Source organism: Schistocerca piceifrons, chromosome 1, assembly GCF_021461385.2.
Source record: "Schistocerca piceifrons isolate TAMUIC-IGC-003096 chromosome 1, iqSchPice1.1, whole genome shotgun sequence".
Classification (NCBI taxonomy): domain Eukaryota; kingdom Metazoa; phylum Arthropoda; class Insecta; order Orthoptera; family Acrididae; genus Schistocerca; species Schistocerca piceifrons.
This window is the reverse complement of record NC_060138.1, coordinates 707,488,299-707,509,640: the sequence shown is the minus strand read 5'-3', so window position 1 is coordinate 707,509,640 and position 21,342 is coordinate 707,488,299. Positions and strand designations below refer to the sequence as shown.

The 21,342-nt window shown below is 38.8% G+C and overlaps 1 protein-coding gene across 1 annotated transcript in view; it reads left to right on the top strand.

Annotated features, from left to right (window-relative positions):
* LOC124770136 (cilia- and flagella-associated protein 43) overlaps positions 1-21,342 on the top strand; it is a 216,912-nt gene that overhangs the window by 154,592 nt on the left and 40,978 nt on the right. The window contains exons 12-13 of the mRNA XM_047249188.1: positions 725-844; positions 10,613-10,756. Coding sequence (XP_047105144.1) covers positions 725-844; positions 10,613-10,756 — 264 coding nt within the window. The remainder of the gene's footprint in view (positions 1-724; positions 845-10,612; positions 10,757-21,342) is intronic.

Sequence of the window (21,342 nt, the reverse complement as noted above, 5' to 3'; positions counted from 1 at the left end):
ACTCTCGTATTTCTCCGCTGGATCTTCTCGGGGCCTCCCAGGAGGCCATGGATGTCTCAGCACTGTCCATGTCTCCCAGGAAGTGAGTGTTTTTTTTTTCAAGGGGGGAAAAGTGTTGTGACAGTGCCACGACATTTAACAGTGCCGACACGTCAGTATGCGCAAACGGTGATAGAGGCGCTCTGCAATTCGGCTGAGCGCGGGAGCGCCACCTAGCTACGAACGGCGCCAGCCGCATGTCACGGCATGGCAGTCAAATGACCGATATGGAATTGGTAGCATGTAACCAGCTATTGTTTCTACATTTGTATATCCACGCAATTTATTAGTGATTAAAGGTTATAACACATTCACAAAAATGCAGCTCACACACACATGACCTCTGTCTCTGGCTCCAGCACTCAGAGACAATGGCAATGTGTGTGTGGGCTGCATTTTTATGAATATGTGTGTGTATGTTGTCTTTTTGTTGTGCCTCTCTGTGACTCAATATCTCTACTATTTGGTGAGTATCAGTCTATCCTTTTCATAATAATGATATTACGTCATCCTAAATTTTCCATTATCTTAATTTATATGTGTCTTATCTCTATAAATATTATGGAGATTTGATGTAGATATTTTTACAATATTCTGTGAGTAAAATAATTTGTGAGTCTATGTCCTAAAATATAAAAGTTAGTCTTGGAACAAATCTTTTATCTGGTATTATTTTCTTTCACAGATACAGGTTGTCATGAAACAGGGAATGGTAGAAATTCCTACAACAGGTTCACTCTCTGATTTTGATGATGCTATACTGATAAACAGAACAGATGTTGAGAATATTAACGCCCTGATCCTTGTAAGTACATCATTTATTAAAATTGAGTTATGCAGGTGCTGTTTGTTTATCACTAAATGCTTAACTGATGATGTGGATAATTCTCACTTCTCACTCTTCTAGCAACAATCCTGTCTAAGGATTTCTGTAATTGAATGTGATTTTTAAAACATGGAAACTACTGTTTCTCAACACTCCATCCTCCCCTCTCTCTGCTAGATGCATATGCAGGTAGTTTCATGTATGATACAAGCCTGTCTCTGGCTTTGAGTTGGGAAAAATGCAATCATAGGTGACTAATTACCATGCAATGCTATAATACATTGTTCAGTTAGTACAGCAAATGACACATTTGTCTTAAGCAAAATAACAAGCTAGACAGGTTATAAGTGCCCTCAGAAATAAGTCACAGAAAATTATTTCAGTATTTTACACTGCAGGCTGGTGTGTCAAAAACATCTGCTCATGGAGATGAGCACAAACATAGACCGAAACCCTACAAAGTGATGATAGTGCAATGACTGGTCAACTGAGGCACTGTGTTTTGACATCTTTAGCAAATAAAATTATACATTAATTAGTGGTAACACCAAGACAGGCTATGAAGTGGAATGATCACCTATAATCTTAGGAAAGTAAAGCAAATGGAAGACATTAGATTTATTGAAAGGGTTTGGAAAAATGCAAGGCACCTGTAAGAAAATTGCATACATAATGCTAGTGTGATGAATTCTAGAATACTACACAAGCATTTGTTATTCTAATCCTGTTGGTATGAAAACAGACATCAAATAATTTCAGAGATGCACTGCTAAGACCATAGCAGCTAAGACCAGATGTATATATGTGTAACAGAAATGCTCAGAGCTATTAAATGAATATCTTTGCAAGAAGCACAATGTAATTCTTGTAAAACTGTGTTGGGTAAATTTAGCAAACCTGTATTCAAAGGAGAGTGTGCAGCCATTATGCTGCCACCATCACATATCATATGTAGGGGTCATGAGACTAAGATAAGAGAGATTAGGACAAATACAGAATCTTAGACACTATCTCATCAAAAGTATCCAAACATCTCTATGTAATCTAAAACTGATGACTGAATGTGATGAGAGGCAGATCTTCCAGTATAAAAGGAGGTGGGGAGTATTGTGTTGTCAGCAGAGAAGCAGTAACAACAGACGGGGTCGGTCAGGAGAGCTCGTGACTTCGAGTATTGACTAGTCATTGGATATCACCTGAGTAACAAAGCCATCTTGGACGTTTCAGAGCTTACAAAGTTGGCAAAGTCAATTGCTGGTAATGTGCTTATGAAGTGGAAACAGGAAGGAACAATTATACCTAAACTAAGATCAGATAGATCTCATGTACTGGTGGACAGGGACAACTGAGCATTGCGGAGTGTGGTCTTAAAAAATCACTTGAAATCAACAGAAGGGATCACTCATACACTCCAGAGTGCTACTGGTAGTCCAGCATGCACAATGAGTGTGTGTAAGGAGTTATAAAGAATGGAGTACAATGGTCAAACTACTCCTCACAAGCCACACATTTCTGAAGTCAGTGGTAAGTGACACTTGACTGTTGAGCATTGTAGAGGGTGGTTGTATCACATAAATCAGTGGGAGCAGTTACTGATCCATTTCAAAGTGGTGCTGGCCATTCAGCTTGTACAGTGACTGCGTGTATGGAGTTAAAAAGAATGGGCTGCAGTGGCCGAGCAACTCATCATAAGCCACACATTTCTGCAGTCAGTGGTAAGTGACACTTTTGGTGGCCTAAAGAGCTACACCATTGTGCAGTGGATGACTGGCAGTGAGTCATTTGGAGGTATGAATCACTTTGTACCTGGCGGTAACCAAATGGAAGGGTTTGTGTTTGGCAATTGCCTGGAAAAAGTTAACTTCCATCATGTGTAGTGAAGTGCAGAGCAGTATAGGAGCGTTCTCCATGGTTAGGTGTGGCCTCCTCATTGCACTTAAGAAAATACTAAGTGTGGGAGAATGTGAATACATCTTGCAGTACTGTGTACTGTGTGAAGCTGAAGCTGAGGAATGGTTAGGAAATGATGATTTTTATTAGCAAGACAGTATGTCCTGTTACAAAGCAGCATCTGCGACAAAATATTTTGTAGACAATATAACATTCCTGAAATTGACTGACCTGCCTATATTCCCAAACTGAACCCAATGTAACACCTTTAGAATAATGTAGAACATTAAGTTCGCTCAGGCCCCTGTGTCCGGCATTGTTACATACCCTGGTTTCAGCTCTTGAAGAAGAATGGGCTGATATTCCCTCCCAGATGTTAAGACACCTTATTAAAAGTGTCCCCAGCAGAGTTCAAGCTGTCACAAAGATAAAGGATAGACATAACACATATCAATGTCCACTACACATCGTAGATATTTGTGATCAGAAAGCATATATGTAATTTGTCCCTTGCTCAGAATAGGAAAGAAAGCATATAGTATTAGTATGATGTACCCTCTGCCAAACACTATACAGTGTCTTGCAGAAATTGTATGTAGATGTATTTTCTGCAATTAGGTATTGCCGTCTATGTATGATGGAGAAGTTTATCCTGAAATGTGTTGTCCAATTAGAGCAATTATTATACCTGTCATTTTCCACTAATTCATAATTTCTGAAAGATATGTGGACAATATAGCACAACCTTTTGGACAAATAATCATCAGAATATAATAATTTCATAAAGAACAATCCCAGAGTACACACCATCAATATGTCCATTATAGCCCTGTGAGGTTTAGTTTCTATCTGTCCAGCCACACATGTTAATGTGACAAAACCCATGTCATGAATAAGGATAAATGGACACAGACAATGTGGACTAGCAACATACACCAACCTGTTGCAGAAGGCACTTTGCAACATAATAGTCTTGGTTTCGGAATCTGTTTTACTACAAATACTATTGAGATTCTCTTTCATGATAACTGTTCCTTAAAACATGAAAGCAGTTGGGAACTTCCATTGCTAACTATGGTGATTCTCACCAAGTTATTTAGTATTTTTCTTCTTTTCTATTTTTATTGTTTATTTCCATGTCAATCTTTATCATTTCATTTGTTTTTCTGTGATGTTATGATGTTTCTCTCTCACCAAATCCAATCTGTTAGGCTCATTTGGCTTTGACTTACTTGCTACTGCTCATGCCTTTTTTAATTTCTTGGGTTTTATATTTTTCCCAATAACAATAATCTATTTTATCCTCTCATTTTGTCACCAAGTCAGGTAGCACTGGACTCATGTTCAGAAGCATGAACATTCAAGTCTGCATCTGGCCATCCAGATTTAGTTTTTCCATGATTTCCCTAAATCATTACAATCAAATAACTGAATGGTTCCTTTGAAAAGAGGAGAGATGATATCCTTCCCCATCCATTCATAATCTGAGCCTGTGCTCTGTCCTTAATGACCTCACTGTTGACAGGATGATAAACTCTAATCTTCCTTTCTTCCTTTTTTTCATTCTACCTGGTTAGTATCCTGTGACTGAGGAATCTGGATGACTTTCCCTTCATGCTTAAACCTTATGAGTATCTTTCCTTCTACCACTCCATCTTTTCAGCTGGAGAAAAGACACTCTGGTTCCAAAAACCAGCAAGGAATCTGGATGACTTTCCCTTCATGCTTCAACCTTATGAGTATCTTTCCCTCTACCATTCCATCTTTTCAGCTGGAGAAAAGACACTCTGGTTCCAAAAACCAGCATTTTCATATCTTCTGACTTACAAACATCACATTGTGAAGGTGCTTTTACTGTTGTTGTTGTTGTGGTCTTCAGTCCTGAGACTGGTTTGATGCAGCTCTCCATGCTACTCTATCCTGTGCAAGCTTTCTCATCTCCCAGTACCTACTGCAACCTACATCCTTCTGAATCTGCTTAGTGTACTCATCTCTTGGTGTCCCTCTACGATTTTTACCCTCCACGCTGCCCTCCAATACTAAATTGGTGATCCCTTGATGCCTCAGAACATGTCCTACCAACCGATCCCTTCTTCTGGTCAAATTGTGCCACAAACGTCTCTTCTCCCCAATCCTATTCAATACTTCCTCATTAGTTATGTGATCTACCCATCTAATCTTCAGCATTCTTCTGTAGCACCACATTTCGAAAGCTTCTATTCTCTTCTTGTCCAAACTATTTATCGTCCATGTTTCACTTCCATACATGGCTACACTCCATACGAATACTTTCAGAAATGACTTCCTGACACTTAAATCTATACTCTATGTTAACAAATTTCTCTTCTTCTCTTCTTTTACTACCATATCTAAAAGTAATCCTCAGGTTGCTTTTCTGTAAATGTGGAAAGTCATATGAAGTAAAATCCCAGTACAGGCTTACTTTTCAAGAAGCTACAATAATTTCTTTACATAATAATTTACAAATAAAGCATATTACACATTAATTAAAACAAATAGGTCTTACATTGATTTTATGCTTTAGTAAATATTAAATCATAAATGATTGTTTATTTAATTTACAATATTGTTTATTTATTTATTCAACCATTTGATTTATTTCAATAGATATGTGCTGTGTCATTACATATAGGCCTTGATATTTTGATTATAAAATGCCAATTATGTTGAGTATTCTACAGTTTACTGTATTTACAGCACAAATTACAATATTATATATTACAGTTTATGACTAATTCTCTCATGTGTAAATTTACATATAAAGCAGAATTTTGTAACGGAAGTATTTAAGACAGCTATTGTGAAACATCATAAGTAAAGGAACAATGTTCACGATACATAAATAAATGTAAACATCTGAAGATGTGCTGAACATAAATAAATAAGCACTCAAAAATGCATATTATGAAGTATAATATTTTGGTGTGGGGTGTCAAAAATGGGGTGTCATTCATATTAGTGCATTACCTCATTAAACATTAATGTCAAGAACTTTATAGTCTTTATTTTATGCACTAGCAGTGCTGTTGTCACATCACTTGGTGAGGTGGCCTGCAAGCTCAAGTATGTGAAACAGGTCCAAGGATCATCAAAGTGCCTGGTTTACACGTTCGTATCAGAAGTGGACAGAAAAATAGAAACATGTGGCAGGAAATGTGTTCTGAGGGAGCTACAGCCACTTAAAGGGGAAAGTAAAAGACCCTTGATGGTGTAGGTTTCAACGATTGAAAGCATACATGAATTGAAATGAGTGTATGGCATTGTTGGCCGGGAGGCCCGATTCGGGAAAGTTCGGTTGCCAAGTGCAAGTTTTATTTCAGACGATGCCACATTTGGGCAATGTGCATGCCAGTGATGAGGATGAAATGATTATGAGGACAACATAACACCCAGTCCACGAGCAGAGAAAATTCCCCAACCCGACTGGGAATCGAACCCGAGCCTGCTACATGGGAGGCAAGCATGTAACCTCCCAGCTAAGCAGGTGACATGAGGATACACCACACAAGTGGTAATGTTCTGTTTGTATTAGTGTTTTAGCACCACACTCACGAGGTCAGTGATGTTGCCAATGATAGCGATGTGCTCACACATCATTATTTCAGGGCATCAGATTCACTGGCCAACATAGTCGTTACACATCGACAGGCAAATGGTAACGGGTGGACAACAGCATGACTGTTCTGGGAAAAGTATTCTCGCTGACAACAACCACACCATAAACTGCTTGCACTGATGTTTTATCATTTGTGCAAGACAGCCTCATTTACAAAGAGAGTAACAAAGAAAGAAGGGTGTGCCCATTACATTTACAGGCCTTGGAGGAAAAAGTGTTGAACACTGTAGAATAATATGCCAGTAATAGCACCAGACAGGTGGCCCACCAGCATAGGGTAAGCCAGAGGACCATGTGGTTATTGTCCATGACAACTGCCACTGTCTATATCACTTACAATGTGTGGAGGTCTTATCACTATGGCCATTGCTCTTGTATTACAGATTTGTTGCTGGTTCATAATTCAGACCATCATGGTGCTGGTATTTCTGTCATCCATTCTATTATTGATGAGGCTACCTATACACCTTCACAAACTCATCTTCGTCCTATGGAGAATCTCTATGGTATGATGGCAGTAAAGCAACAGCATCACTCCGGCCCCAATGTGTGGGTGAAGATCATTCATGACTGCCTTGTAGGACAAGTTGTCCTTCTACAATGCGTCACAGGAGAGGCATATCTTCACTTCCTGCTTTTTGCTGGCAGGTATGATATGAGGATAATGTGACTACTACATGATGCTGATCCAGCTCATTTCCGCATTTCCACAGTGAGGTACCTTGACAACATCTATCCATCTATCCTGACTATCCTCATCCATGGATGGGAAGAAGTTTTCCAGCTATGTGGCCTGTCCAGTTGCTAGGTCTTAACCATTCAGATGTGGCCTGCCCAGTTGCTAGGTCTTAACCCTTCATACAGACAGACCTGTGGCAATACCTGAATGAAGATGTGTAAGTGGACCCTTTCTCAGACATGCAGATGCCATCCTCATATATGCTGACATTCATGTTGCCTGTGATAACATTCAGTTGCAGGATAGCATATTTGAACTTGTGTATCAGTCACTGCTGCATCATGTTCACATGTGTTGAGAACTGTGGTAGTCACTCCAAACACCTTGTCTAGTGGTGGTCTCATCACAGCATGTCATGCATAGCATCTTACTGCACAGTCATGATGACTTAATAAATACCCTGTAGCACAGACGTCCTGCATTTCCAGCCAGCAAGCCCACATGATCTTGTGAGGTAACGGGCGAGCTGTGGCCCCCTGAAAATATTCTAAGTTCAGAGTTGGCATGGCCGCACGGGCCGCTCGGCAAGCCAGGGCTTGTCAGCAACCACGTGGTGCCAAAAGTTAGCCGGAGCAAGAGGGGTAGCCTGAGCACATGGTCCAGGCTGACCGCGTGGCTGGGAATTCCATGTTCATGCTGTGACGAGGACTGCGCTTTGTGTCAATGAGGATGTGTATTCCAGGAGTGCCAAAGATGGTGGACTTTGTGAAAACATAATGGCAGACATTTCACAATTCATGTAGAAATTAATAGTAGCCAGAGGAATCGTGATACCTCAAAAAGAAACATGTACATTACCATTATTTGCATGACAATTCTGATGGTGTAATCAGATTTTCAATATCTTTATTAGTTTAAAGTTTAGTATCTGACTAAATTATGCAAGTAACACCCAGCAATGAATTTCTAAAATCTACACAGTTCATCTGATTTTGTCAGTTGACATGTCTTTAGAAAGCTATTAGTGTAAACGTAAATTGGTATGAATTACAAGCATGTAACTTGAATAGTACATGAGTTATTGGAGGTCAAAATGGTCGATTACTATTGATCATGTCAGGCCATAAGTACTCCACAGTTACATGAAAAAACGGTAGCTGCATGCTTATGAATATACAGGGTGCATCAAAAAAGTATATACACACTTTGAAGTGTCATAGAAAATTTATTACCCATTCTACAATGTTAAATTTCTGGTAATGGAAAGCTTAAAGTCCAATTGGAAAAATAAATGTACTTTACAAATGTGATTAATGTTCAAACTGGTGGCCTTCAGCATCAATACATTTCTGAGTACGAGTCACCACTGATTCCGTACATCATACCAAAGTATCCAATGAGATTTCTGCACACACCACCTGAATCTCATTCCAAAGTGTGTCCAGGTTATGTGGTTTACGTTTGTACACCTCATCTTTCACTGTGCCCCATAAGAAGAAATGCAGCGGCGTGAGGTCTGGAGAGCATGCAGGAAACTTGATTGGTCCCCTGCGTCCTATCCACTGGCCTGGCACATTGTGATCCAGGTATGCTCGTACATCCCTATGATAGTGCACCATCTTGTTGGAAATAAAACTCATCATTGTGATATAATGCACGAATGGCAGGGAATATGGAGTCAGCAAGCATTGTTCAGTACTTTTCTCCACTGACAGTACCTTCAAAGCAGAAAAGTCCAATGAGTCCCCTTGCAGACAAACACCACACATTTACACCAGGCAAATTCACAGCCTTTTCAACTGTAATGTGAGAATTATCTACAGCCCAGTACACACAATTGTGCCTATTGACAGTTCCATTGAGTTTGAATTGGGCTTCATTCGACCAAATTATGCTATCCATAAATCCCGGTTCACATCTCACCATCTCCTGAACCTATTCACAAAATTCTAACCTTCGATCTGGATCATCGTCACTTAGCTGTTGTACCAGCCTTGGAATGTACACACGAAACTTGCCTTTCTTCAGAATGCGTAGCGCACTACTAGCACTTACGTTACCCTCACATGCCGCTTGCCTTGAAGATTTTTGAGGCAAATGCTGAAACAGTTCCAAGACAGCAGTTGTGGAATCATCACTTGTAGCTGTACAAGGTCGCCCTGATCGACCTTTATGAACATCAAACACTGTTCCATGAATTTCAAATTCGTCTCATAGACGTGTAATTGTTAACCATGAAGGTGGTTCTGTACCATACTCACTTCTCCACTGTCTTCAAACCGCAGCTACATTCTCAAACTTCCAGTACCACCTAATTATCTGCTTCCGCGCTTCAAAGCTCAAACGCACATCCGCCATGTTGCAGTTACTTCCTTGCCACTGCTGCCACCTGTTGAAGAAACATAACATTACTTTCTCACAGATATTTAACCATGTAGAACGGGAAATAAATTGTCTATGACAAATCAAAGCGTGGATACATTTTTTTGACGCACCCTGTATTTATTTGTCTATGTCTTCGTTTACATCCGATATATACTTCTCATGAAGAAATTGGTCAAATATTTACTGTGTTTTAGAAAGCACAGAGACATTAGGTTACTGGTCTGCTTTGTTTCTATTCCTTGATATATGTTTATTTGATTTGTTTATGTATTTAATAATGTGTGTTAGAGCGTGTTTATGGTCCAGCCATAGGAATATTTATTTAATTTCAAGTTATTTAAATGTATATCCAGCATTTCACATGTGTTTCAGTATGTTTGTGAGTGTGCATTGGCTGGGAGACATTGTGGGAGCGCTCCAGCCAATCACAGTGTTCGTTACTAAGGTAGGCGACTACCAAAGACAATGGAGGGGGAGTACAGAACAGGACAGCATGATGGACAGTTGCACAGGACATGGGGGAGTGCTGGATGGGAAGGCATGACGAACGGTCACAGGAAATACTTGGAGAGTGTTGAGCAGTTTGCACATGGTCACAGGTGATAGAAATATTTTGTAGTACTGATTTGTGCACTTGTGAGATTTCCGTGTCTTCTGAAGTGAAGATGTAGTATGTGTTTAGAAGTGAATATCTCGGGAGCTACGTTGTTGTTCATTACTAATTACGTGTAGCAGGAATCTATTATTTCCCTGTCATGCAACTTATACTTTATTTAATTGCTGGATCATCAACACCAATAAGTGTTTTGCAATAATAAACAGCATTCTTAAAGATACTTCTGCTATTATACTCATTATTTAAAGTCATTAATAATAGTACCTGCAGACTTTATTGAGTTGCAATCTTGCATTTATAACTTTCTATGTTACATTCAAAATTGGCAGTTGCCGAGGGAAATTTTTTTTTTTTTTTTTTTTTTTTTTTTTTTTTTTTTTTTTTTTTTTAAGCCCTCAATCTTTTTTGCTTCTTTATCCTCTCAGGGATCGATTCCTACAGTTTGCCCGCATTTAGCAAAATCTCTGTATACATCCCACAGAATATAATTTTCTAAAACAATTTTTTCTGAAGATTACTGCAATTCTTTCTTTTTGATAGGAAGCAGGGAAAAAGAAACTTGATGCAATGCATGAAGCTACTAATTTTCGCCGTGGTAATATTTGTCTTGAATGGGAGCATAAGACAATGTGTATGAAGATAGAAGACTTACAAGATGAACTGAAAACAATTGAAAGCGTTAAGGTGAGGAGATACCACAAAATATTTTTCTCATCTCTAAAAAATTCATAGGTTAAATATTTGCTTTTACTTATGATGTAGAGTTATATACACCTATATGATAATTACTTTTTTAATTTTTAAAACCAAAAACCATGGACCTTGCTGTAAGTGGAGTGGCTTGCATCCCTCAGCAGTACAGGAGGGGTATCTGTTGAGAGGCCAAACGAACTATATGATAATTACTTTTTTAATTTTTAAAACCAAAAACCATGGACCTTGCTGTAAGTGGAGTGGTTTGCATCCCTCAGCAATACAGACAGCTGCACTGTAGGTACATCTGCAATGGAGGGGTATCTGTTGAGAGGCCAAACAAACTGATTGTTGAAGAGAGGCGGCACCCTTTTCAGTAGATGCAGGAGTAACAGTCCAGATAATTGACTGATCTGGCCATGTAACATCAATCAAAAGGGCCTTGATGTGCTGCTAATACAAATGGCTGAAAGCATGAGGAAACTACAGGTGTAATTTTTCCTGAGGACATGCAGCACTACTGTATGGTTAAATGATGATGGGATGCTCTTGGGTAAAATATTCCAGAGGTAAAACTTGCCCCTATTCGGATCTCCGAAAGTGGAATATTCAGGAGGACTTCATCATCAGGAGAAACAAAACTGGCATTCTATGGACTGGAACATGGAATGTTAGATCCCTTAATTGGGGAGGTAGATTAGAAAATTTAAAAAGGGAAATGGGTAGGTTGAAGTTAGACATAGTGGGAATTAGCAAAGTTCAGTGGCAGGAAGAACAGGACTTCTGGTCAGGTGAATACAGGCTTATAAACACAAAATCAGATAAAGGTAATGCAGGGGTAGGTTTAATAATGAATAAGAAAATGGTGAATGTGGGTTAGATACTATGAACAGCATAGTGAATGCATTATTGTAGCCAAGATAGACACAAAGCCCACACCTACCACAGTAGTGCAAATTTACATGTCAACCAGCTCCACATTTGATGAAGAGATTGAAGATATGTATGATGAGATGAAATCAAACAATGGAAAACCCAGGCTGGAATGTAACAATATTATGAGAAGGGAAGTTACTACTCACCATGTAGCGGAGATGCTGAGTTGCGATCTCTGCTATATGGCAAGTAGCAACTTTCCTTCTCATAATATTGACGAGATAAAAGAAATTATTCAGATAGTTAAGTGAGATAAAAATTTAATAATGATAGTGGATTGGAATTCAATTGTAGGAAATGGAAGAGAAGGAAAAATTGTAGGTGAATATGGACTGGGGGAAAGGAATGAAAGAGGAAGCCACCTGGTAGAATTTTGCACAGAGCATAATTTAATTTTTGGTAACACTTGGTTTAAGAATCATCATCATGCATGGATGAGACTTGGAGACACCAGAAGCTTTCAGAGTGATTATATAATGGTTAGACAGAGATTTAGCAACCAGATTTTAAATTGTAATCTGGATAAGTTGAAAGGACCAGAGGTAGTTGACAACTTGAGAGGGAGCATTATACAATGGTTGACTAGAACAGGGAAAAGGAATACAGTAGAAGATGAATGAGTATCTTTAAGAGATGAAATAGTGAAGGCAGCAGAGATCAAATAGGTAAAAAGACAAAGCCTAGTAGGAATCCTTGGATAATGCAGGAGATATTGAATTTAATTGACAAAAGGAGAAAATTTAAAAATACAGCAAATGAAGCAGGTGAAAGGAAATATAAACATTTAAAAATGAGACTGACAGGAAATGCAAAATTGCTAAACAGGAATGGCTAGAGGACAAATGTAAGTATTTCACTAGGGGAAAGACAGATTCTGCCTACAGGGAAATTAAAGAGGCCTTTGGGGAAAAGAGAAGCATGTGTATGAATATCAAGAGCTCAGAGGGTAAACCAGTCCTAAGCAAAGAAGAGAAAGCTGATAGGTGGAAGGAGTATATAGAGGACCTTTACAAGGGAGATGAACTTGTAAGGAATATTGTTGAAAGTGAAGTGCATGTAGATGAAGATGATATGGAAGGTAAGGTAGTGTGAGAAGAATTTGACAACGCTTGCAAGGATCTAAGTCCAAGCAAGGCTCCGGACATAGACAATATTCTGTCAGGACTGCTGGTAGCCTTAGGAGAGTCAGCCATGACAAAACTCCTCCATGTGGTAGGCAACATGTATGAGACAGGCAAAGTACCCTCAGGATTCGAGAAAAATGTAGTAATTCAAATTCCAAAGAAAGCAGTTGCTGACAGGTGTGAAAAGTACCAAACAGTCAGTTTAATAAGTCATGTTTGCAAAATATTAACACAAGTCCTTTAGAGAAGAATTTAAAAACTTCTAGAAGCAGAACTCAGGGAAGATCAGTGTGGATTCTGGAGAAATGTAGGAACACATGAGACAATACTGACCCTACAACTTACCTTAGGAGATAGGTTAAGGAAAGGCAAACCATTGTTTATAGCATTCGTAGACTTAGAGAAAGCTTTTGACAATGTAGATTGGAGTTCTCTCTTTGAAATTATGAAGGTAGCAGCAGCGAAATACATGGAGTGAAGTGAAAGGCTATTTACAACTTGTACAGAAACCAGATGGCAATTAGAAGAGTTGAGGAGCATGGAAGGAAAGCAATAGTTGAAAAGAGAGTGAGACAGGGTTGTAGCCTATCCCTGGTGTTATTCAATATGTACATTGAATAAGCAGTAAAGGAAACCAGAGACAAATTTGGAGTAGGAATTAAAGTTCACGGAGAAGAAATAAAAACTTTAAGGTTTGTCAATGACATTGTAATTCTGTCAGAGATAGCAAAGGACTTGGAAGAGCAAGTGAATGGAATGGACAGTGCCTTGAAATGAGTATATAAGATGAAAACCAACAAAACCAAAACAAAAGTAATGGAATGTAATTCAATTAAATCAGATGTTGCTAAAGAAATTAGATTATGAAATGAGACACTTAAAGTAGTAAATGAATTTTGCTGTTTGGCTTCAAAATAATTGATGGTGGCTGAAGTAGAGAGGATATAAAATGTAGACAGGCAATGGCAAGAAAAACATTTCTGAGGAAGAGAAATTTGTTAATATCAAACATAAATTTAAGTGTTAGGAAGTCTTTTTTGAAGGTATTTGTCTGGGGTGTAGCCACATATGGAAGTGAAACATGGATGATAAACAGTTTAGATAAAAAGAGAACAGAAGCTTTTGAAATGTGGTCTACAAATGAATGCTGAAGATTATATGGGTCGATCACATAACTAATGAGGAAGTAGTGAATAGAATTGGGGAGACAAGTAACTTGTGGCACAACTTGACCAAAAGAAGGGTTCTGTAGATGGGACACTTTCTGAGACGTCAAGGGATCACCAATTTAGTATTGAAGGTGTGTGTGTGTGTGTGTGTGTGTGTGTGTGTGTGTGTGTGTGTGTGTGTGTGCGCAGGGGTGGGGTGGGGGGGGGGGGGAGTTAAAATCTTAGAGGAAGACCAATACAGGAATACTGTAGGCAGATTCAGAAAGATGTAGGTTGCAGTAGCTATTCAGAGATGAAGTGGCTTGCAAAGACAGAGCAGCATGGAGAGCTGCATCAAATCAGTCTTCTTACTGAAGACGACAATGGCGAAACAAAGTTCATTTTGGTACTTCCTTAGCACCCCTAATAGGTTTATCCTTTTGTTCTAAAATAACATCTACATGTCATATTGTAGAAGATCAGCAGCCAAAAGCAATATCAAAACTTGTTCAGATATCAAAAGGCTGTTTATTAAAAGGAAGTGAATAACACCTGTTAACATTTCACAGCCATCAGAAAAGGCTCTTATGCAAATAAGTGATGTTGCCACTGACAAAGTTATTGGTGGAACATATCTGGATACACACACACACACACACACACACACACGCACACACACACGCACACTACATCCTATACTCTGCATGATTCTTTTCTTGTTCCATCTGCCTCTGTGCTCACAATAATTAGTCAAATCTTGTTTGTGCCATGCCTTTGATACAGAGGAGGCTGTGATACATTCCTAAATTTCTCACTTAATACTGGCTCTAAAACTTTATGAGCAAGGTCAAAACCATCTGTCATCATTTATATCATTTATGCTGCCCTTTGTTGTAGAAGTTCAATAATCCATGTTGGACATATTTGCTAAACATCCCACACTCTTGAACAATATTGTAGGATGAGTCACAGGAATGTTCTTTGTAGACTGTATCTTTTGAATGCCCTACCTATGACTTGCAGTCTGCCTCCTGCTATCCTGTGACAGCCTTTGTCAGCATTCCAGTTTGTATACCCATGTGTATGTATAAATTAATTGATTGCATTTGTGACTCATTGATATTGTAATCACAGGGTATTATGTTTCTGAATTTTGTGAAGTGCATCAGTTTACATTTTTTGAACAATTAAAGCAAGTTGCCAGTCTTTACACCAATTTTGAATCTTTTGAAATCTGGCTGAATATTTGTGCAGCTTTCTTCTGCTACACGTCCAAAAGAACAGACACCATATCCATATAAGTATATAGTTCTGGCAACACCAGCCATGACCTTCTTCTTCTGTGCAGATGCACACATATTGCCCAAACTCTTACGGGACTTGCTAAGACTGTCTTCCACAAGTAATGAGTGTGTCGGGGTGGGACACTACGAATGTAGTGTATGGACATACAAGGTGAGAATGTGGGTCTTGTAGGGGCTGTGCATGAGATAGTCCCTGCAGCCGCACTATCCTCTCTGTGCCCATGGTGGCTCAGACGGATGAAGCGTCTACCATGGAAGCAGGAGATCCCAGGTTCGAATCCCAGTTGGGGCACACATTTTCACCTGTCCCAATTGATATATATCAATGCCCATCAGCAGCTGAAGGTGTTAATATACAATTCTAATTTTGTTCTAGATGGCTGCAGGTCATCAATGGTGTCTGTTCTTTCAGACATGTCTGAAAGAAGAGACACCATATCAATATAACCACTAGAATCAGTTTCCAGACAAAAAGGTCAACTAAGGTCTGGTTGGTGCAAAATCCTGTCCTCTTTCAAGGCCTCATTAAGATGGTTAAACACTTCTTCACATTCATCCCTCCAAACAAAAGATACCTTAGGACTTAATAATTTGTGTAAACATGGGTTGTTGAACACTTGCCCAGACACAAAATTTCTGTAATAATTACACAAACCTAGGAATGACTTCAGCTTATTCCGAGTCTTTGGAGATGGGCACTATTTAATTGTGTTTATCCTTTCAGGGTCAACTTTAATACTGTGGTAGATGAGATTCTACCCAAGTATGTTATTTCTTTTCTTACAAACTCACATTTGTCATGCCTAAGGGTCATGCCCCCTTTTCTCAAAGCTTGAAACACCTCAGCCAACAATCTACAATGCCCTTCCCAAGACACAAATGGCAACCAACAAGTCACCCACATACACCGTTATTTTGGAACTCAGCTCTACTCCTAATACTTGGTCGATGGCCCGGATGAACACTGACACACTAATATTTAAACCAAATGGAACCACAGTATATTGGTAACATTTCCCATTTACAAAAAAAGCAGTATATTTTCTATACTCCTTTGTGAGTGGGACTTGCCAGTGCCCAGCTGTCAGATAAGACTGCTCATATAATTCATATTGTAATATTTTTGCAATATTCCACCCATATTCTCTGGGTGATCAGTCCCTCTGCTCACTATGGTATTCAACATCCTAGCATCTATGACCACCCTCACACTATCATCTTTCTTGCCAACACCTATTAATGGATTATTGTATTCAGTTTTACTTGTCTCTATTGCACTACACTCTACCATCCTCTCCATTTCCTTATGTACTGCTTCTCTCAAATTGAACAGTATAGGGAAAGGTTTTCTAGCAAAGGGTTCACGTGGTTTCAGAACTAACTTGCATTCAAAGTTCTTAACTTTACCTGACTTATCTAAGAACGCTTCTTTATTCACCCACAGAACTTCTCTTAGCTCATCCTTATGTCGCTCACTCAACCCTTCTACCTTGTCCATTTGTACCTTCAACTCTTCTATTGTTCCTCTTTCATCTTTATTACCAACTCTTTCATCTTTATTACCAACACTGTCTAGATTCAATTGTAAATCGCCAACATCCATTCCTATTGGCATCACTCTTATCTTCAGTTGTTCTACCAAATTATTATTATCTATTAAAATTCACCCTCATTTCTGACCCCCGATTATCAAACAATCACCACAATTAGTTTCTGGGTTACACTCTATTAACCAATACATACCCAAGATAATGTCCACACTCAGACCAGGCACCACAAAAAAGTTGTGTAGCAAATCTACGCCTCCTAGTTCAAATACTAAAAATAATCTGACACTTAACAATTTTACTCAGTTTACCTGTGGCACCTATTATTTTTAAGCCTAATGGTGGTACATCCATTACCTTATTGCACTCTTTTATACAATTACGGAATTCTTCAGCTACTGCACTAATTTCACTACCTGTATCCAATAGAGCTTTCTCCTCCCTACCATAGGTTCTTAATTTTACAAAAGGTTACCCAGCTTCAATATCATCAACATCCTCTTCCTCATGTAATAAATCTCTTTCAGTATTATCATGTTTCCAATCTCTACTAAATGGTTCCGCATTTACATCCTCTCACAATTCCTTCCAAATTGCACACAAGCTCCTCTTCTTCTCGTTACAAGTAGTTACATCATCATTCATGCCAATGAGAAATACATTTACTCTCTCCTCTTCCTTTGTGCCAATACCATGGTTCATAGAATTTGCAGAAGTCTCTGCCTATTTACTCTCTCCTCTTCCTTTGTGCCAATACCATGGTTCATAGAATTTGCAGAAGTCTCTGCTTCAGTAATTTCAGAAATTTACCCTTCTCCTTCTATATTATCTCCTTGAAACTACCATGTAAAAGAAATGCATCTCCTAGTACTCCTTCTTCTTCCTATTCACTCCAACTACTCTCCTCACTTTCTTCTCCCTCACTTTCAACACTTTCAATTTGCATTATATTACCTTCCTTTTCTCCATCTCCCTGTACCCCTTCTTATTCTTTAATTCCTTCATACATATGAGAAAACATTTCAATACATGAACCTTCTGATTCAACATCATTTCTACAGTTAACTTTGGACACTCCCTTCCAATCAGCAAGTTCTGACTTTCACACCTCTTATCACCATGATTAGCATTATCAATATTATACATCACTAAACATTGCCTCATCGGGACAACTTGCAGCATCAGTGGACCCAGACACTCGACCTGCGCCAGCATGGGCCCTTACTGCTGCGGAGTATCATTATCCACATGAGAACTTCCCCATCTACCATGACCTCTGTTATTATTTCTAAAATCCAATTGACCAATCACATTCACTTGATTCATTCTGTTAATCTGCTTTCGGTTTTCCTGGTACCTCTCAGAATCTCGGTTTTCATGAAATGGATAATTTGTTTGCTGTCAGTCCACATCCCTCTCTCCAGTCAGAAAATCCTTTACATTCTTTGTTATTCTATATTAGTCCACACTTCTTATTGGGAGGTAACTTCCCCATTAGCACCTCTGTAGTATCCCTGTCACTCGAACTACCATCCAAATGTTTCAGCCCATTAATCCACCTTTCACAATATCCTCTCATAATCTTTCTGTTTCTCCTGTCATACCATGGAACTGTCATAAAGGCCCCTATAACATCACTTTGTTTCTCTTTTGAACCAGTACCCTCCTATAAAAGCTGACCCAAATTCCTCGAAAGTTTCATATTTATTGGGTGCATCTGCCTCCCCCAACCCCTAAATTAAACTCTCACCCTGTAATGATGCACTGGCCCTTCTTAATTTGTCTTTCTTTGTCCAATCTGCTGTGAACTGACTTTTCAAACTATTTACAAAGGACTGCAGGTGTACATTCCTCTTGGGATCAAACACTATATTATTAAAGCTACTACTGTCTCTCACATGCACTACCACAGCAGAAGCTGTACAATTCCTTTCCTGTCCTGTTTTCTCTAGCGCCCCTACCCTATTCTTGGTCACAGAAGTGGCCTCTTTAATCTCTTTAACTTCTGCTTTAGTTTTCTGCCTATGTTCCTCAACAAATTGATTACAATACTCCTTTACCTCAGTCTTTCTTTGTTCACATTCTTTAGCTTGGGCTTCCATATTTTAATCTAAGCTGTGTAGTTTTTTCTCCACCCTTTTCTCAAATTTCATTTGTTTTTCCTTTAACCCAAATTCTGTTTCCTTAAATTCCCTTTCACATTGTCCTTAAACTTTTCAAAATCGAATATGACCTCAGAAATTCTCCTTTCCAATCCCTCTTCAAACTCCTTTTTAAAATCCTTCAACCTTTGCTCAAATCTCTTGTCTAGGTTTTTGAATTCCTCCCCCATTTCCATTTGAGATTTACTAATAACTTCTACTTTGTTAGTAACAGAGTCTATCTTTCTATCAGCAGCTTCTATTTTTCCTCCCAGTTCTTTGTTACCAGCTCCTATCCTTCCATCTATATCTTTGTTACCAGCTTCTATCCCTCCACCCATTTCTTTGTTACCAGCTTCTATTCACCCACTCATTTCTTTCACTTCTGCTATCAATGTAGCTAACATATTTTCCACTCTTCCATTCTGCTCTGCTTGCCCTTCGACATCTGGTTCCACTTTAATATTTGGTACTTTACCCCCTTTTTCCATAACAAATTCTGCTTCTTCATTTTTACCTTGGTCATCTCCCCATGCCTCAAAACTAGCTACTCATTCATTCTCTTTTGTCATCATACTGTATTTGCTGTAAAGACAACACCACCAGACAAATGTCTCCTATTGCCAAATTTTGAAACTTCAATCCGAATTCTGCAGATATGAACAGACGGCATCCACATAATGCTGTCCTGTCACTATACAGTCAACATATGTCAAGAAAATGGTTCCTGGAGATTTACTATGACCATGAATTTGCAATCAGAAAATGTTTGAAGAAAAACAGCATGAAGTAAATTAATATTGCACAAACCCCAGGAACCCATTTAGTTCTGGAAACTTCAGAAGTAAGCCTATGTATGTAAAGTTCCCCATTCCTGTTAAAATTCTGATAATAAATCATTTGATAATGAAAACAGTAAAACACTCTTAAGTTAATTTGATACATAAGGACACAGTATACTGTAATTTTGCTTACCATTAACAGTTAAACTCGGATAAACTTGCATCTAAACATGTATAAATGGAAATATGACATTAAGTGGCTTGTAAACAAAGATTGCATACTTTGACAGATGCTACGTTCAAAGTTTATAACTCTACCACTACTATTGTAATTTAGTAGGCTTTTATCTAAATAACAGAAAACCCTATCTCTCTGTTGCCACATATAATTCTCTTACTAAACTTTAGTTCTGTTTACATAGTGTTCTACATACATTACTCACATATAATGCAAAGAACTTCAAAATCCAGTATAGCACACTCTACTTTACATCTACAGAAAATATATTACCAATATGCAAAAATTGTAAAGCAAAATTAAATAAAATAAAAATTTAAATGAACCATAAACAAATATTGTTATATATATGCCCTGTTTTAATTATGTGTTCCTACAGGTAAGCATGATTGAAATACACAAAAAATAGGTTTCATTGGTTCATTTACATTAAAGCATTGTCCTCCTGAACAAACATTATACACTTAAGCCTGTTACAAGTTACGTCATAAAAACACTCTTTACACATAAATATTTTTAACATTAATAATACAAAATTACTACACATTAATAGAACAATTTGCAGCCTCCAGTATTGGTATTATGGCAGTCCTTCTTGGCTCCTGTGAACCAATAGCATACACTTTTCTTTTGGCTGCCTCTTTATGAGATCAAAAGCAGTCCATTTTTCATTTTCTGTAAAAACAGTTTGTGCATTCTTCCTTGTAGGCTTCCCCTTTTATTTTTACATAATTTTTGGCAGTCCTTTTTCATCAAAAACCATGGGTTTGTTATGTCCCTTGGGCTACAGTATTTCTCTCAACAGTCCTCTAAGTGAAACACTTGTTTCAATTTCCAATCATTGCTTGTTTACACAAAACTCAAAACTATCTCAGAACCTGAAACTTAACACATATTAATATGGTTGCAATACAATTTATACATACACTCCTGGAAATGGAAAAAAGAACACATTGACACCGGTGTGTCAGACCCACCATACTTGCTCGGGACACTGCAAGAGGGCTGTACAAGCAATGATCACACGCACGGCACAGCGGACACACCAGGAACCGCGGTGTTGGCTGTCGAATGGCGCTAGCTGCGCAGCATTTGTGCACCGCCGCCCTCAGTGTCAGCCAGTTTGCCGTGGCATACGGAGCTCCATCGCAGTCTTTAACACTGGTAGCATGCTGCGACAGCGTGGACGTGAACCGTATGTGCAGTTGACGGACTTTGAGCGAGGGCATATAGTGGGCATGCGGGAGGCCGGGTGGACGTACCGCCGAATTGCTCAACACGTGGGGCGTGAGGTCTCCACAGTACATCGATGTTGTCGCCAGTGGTCGGCGGAAGGTGCACATGCCCGTCGACCTGG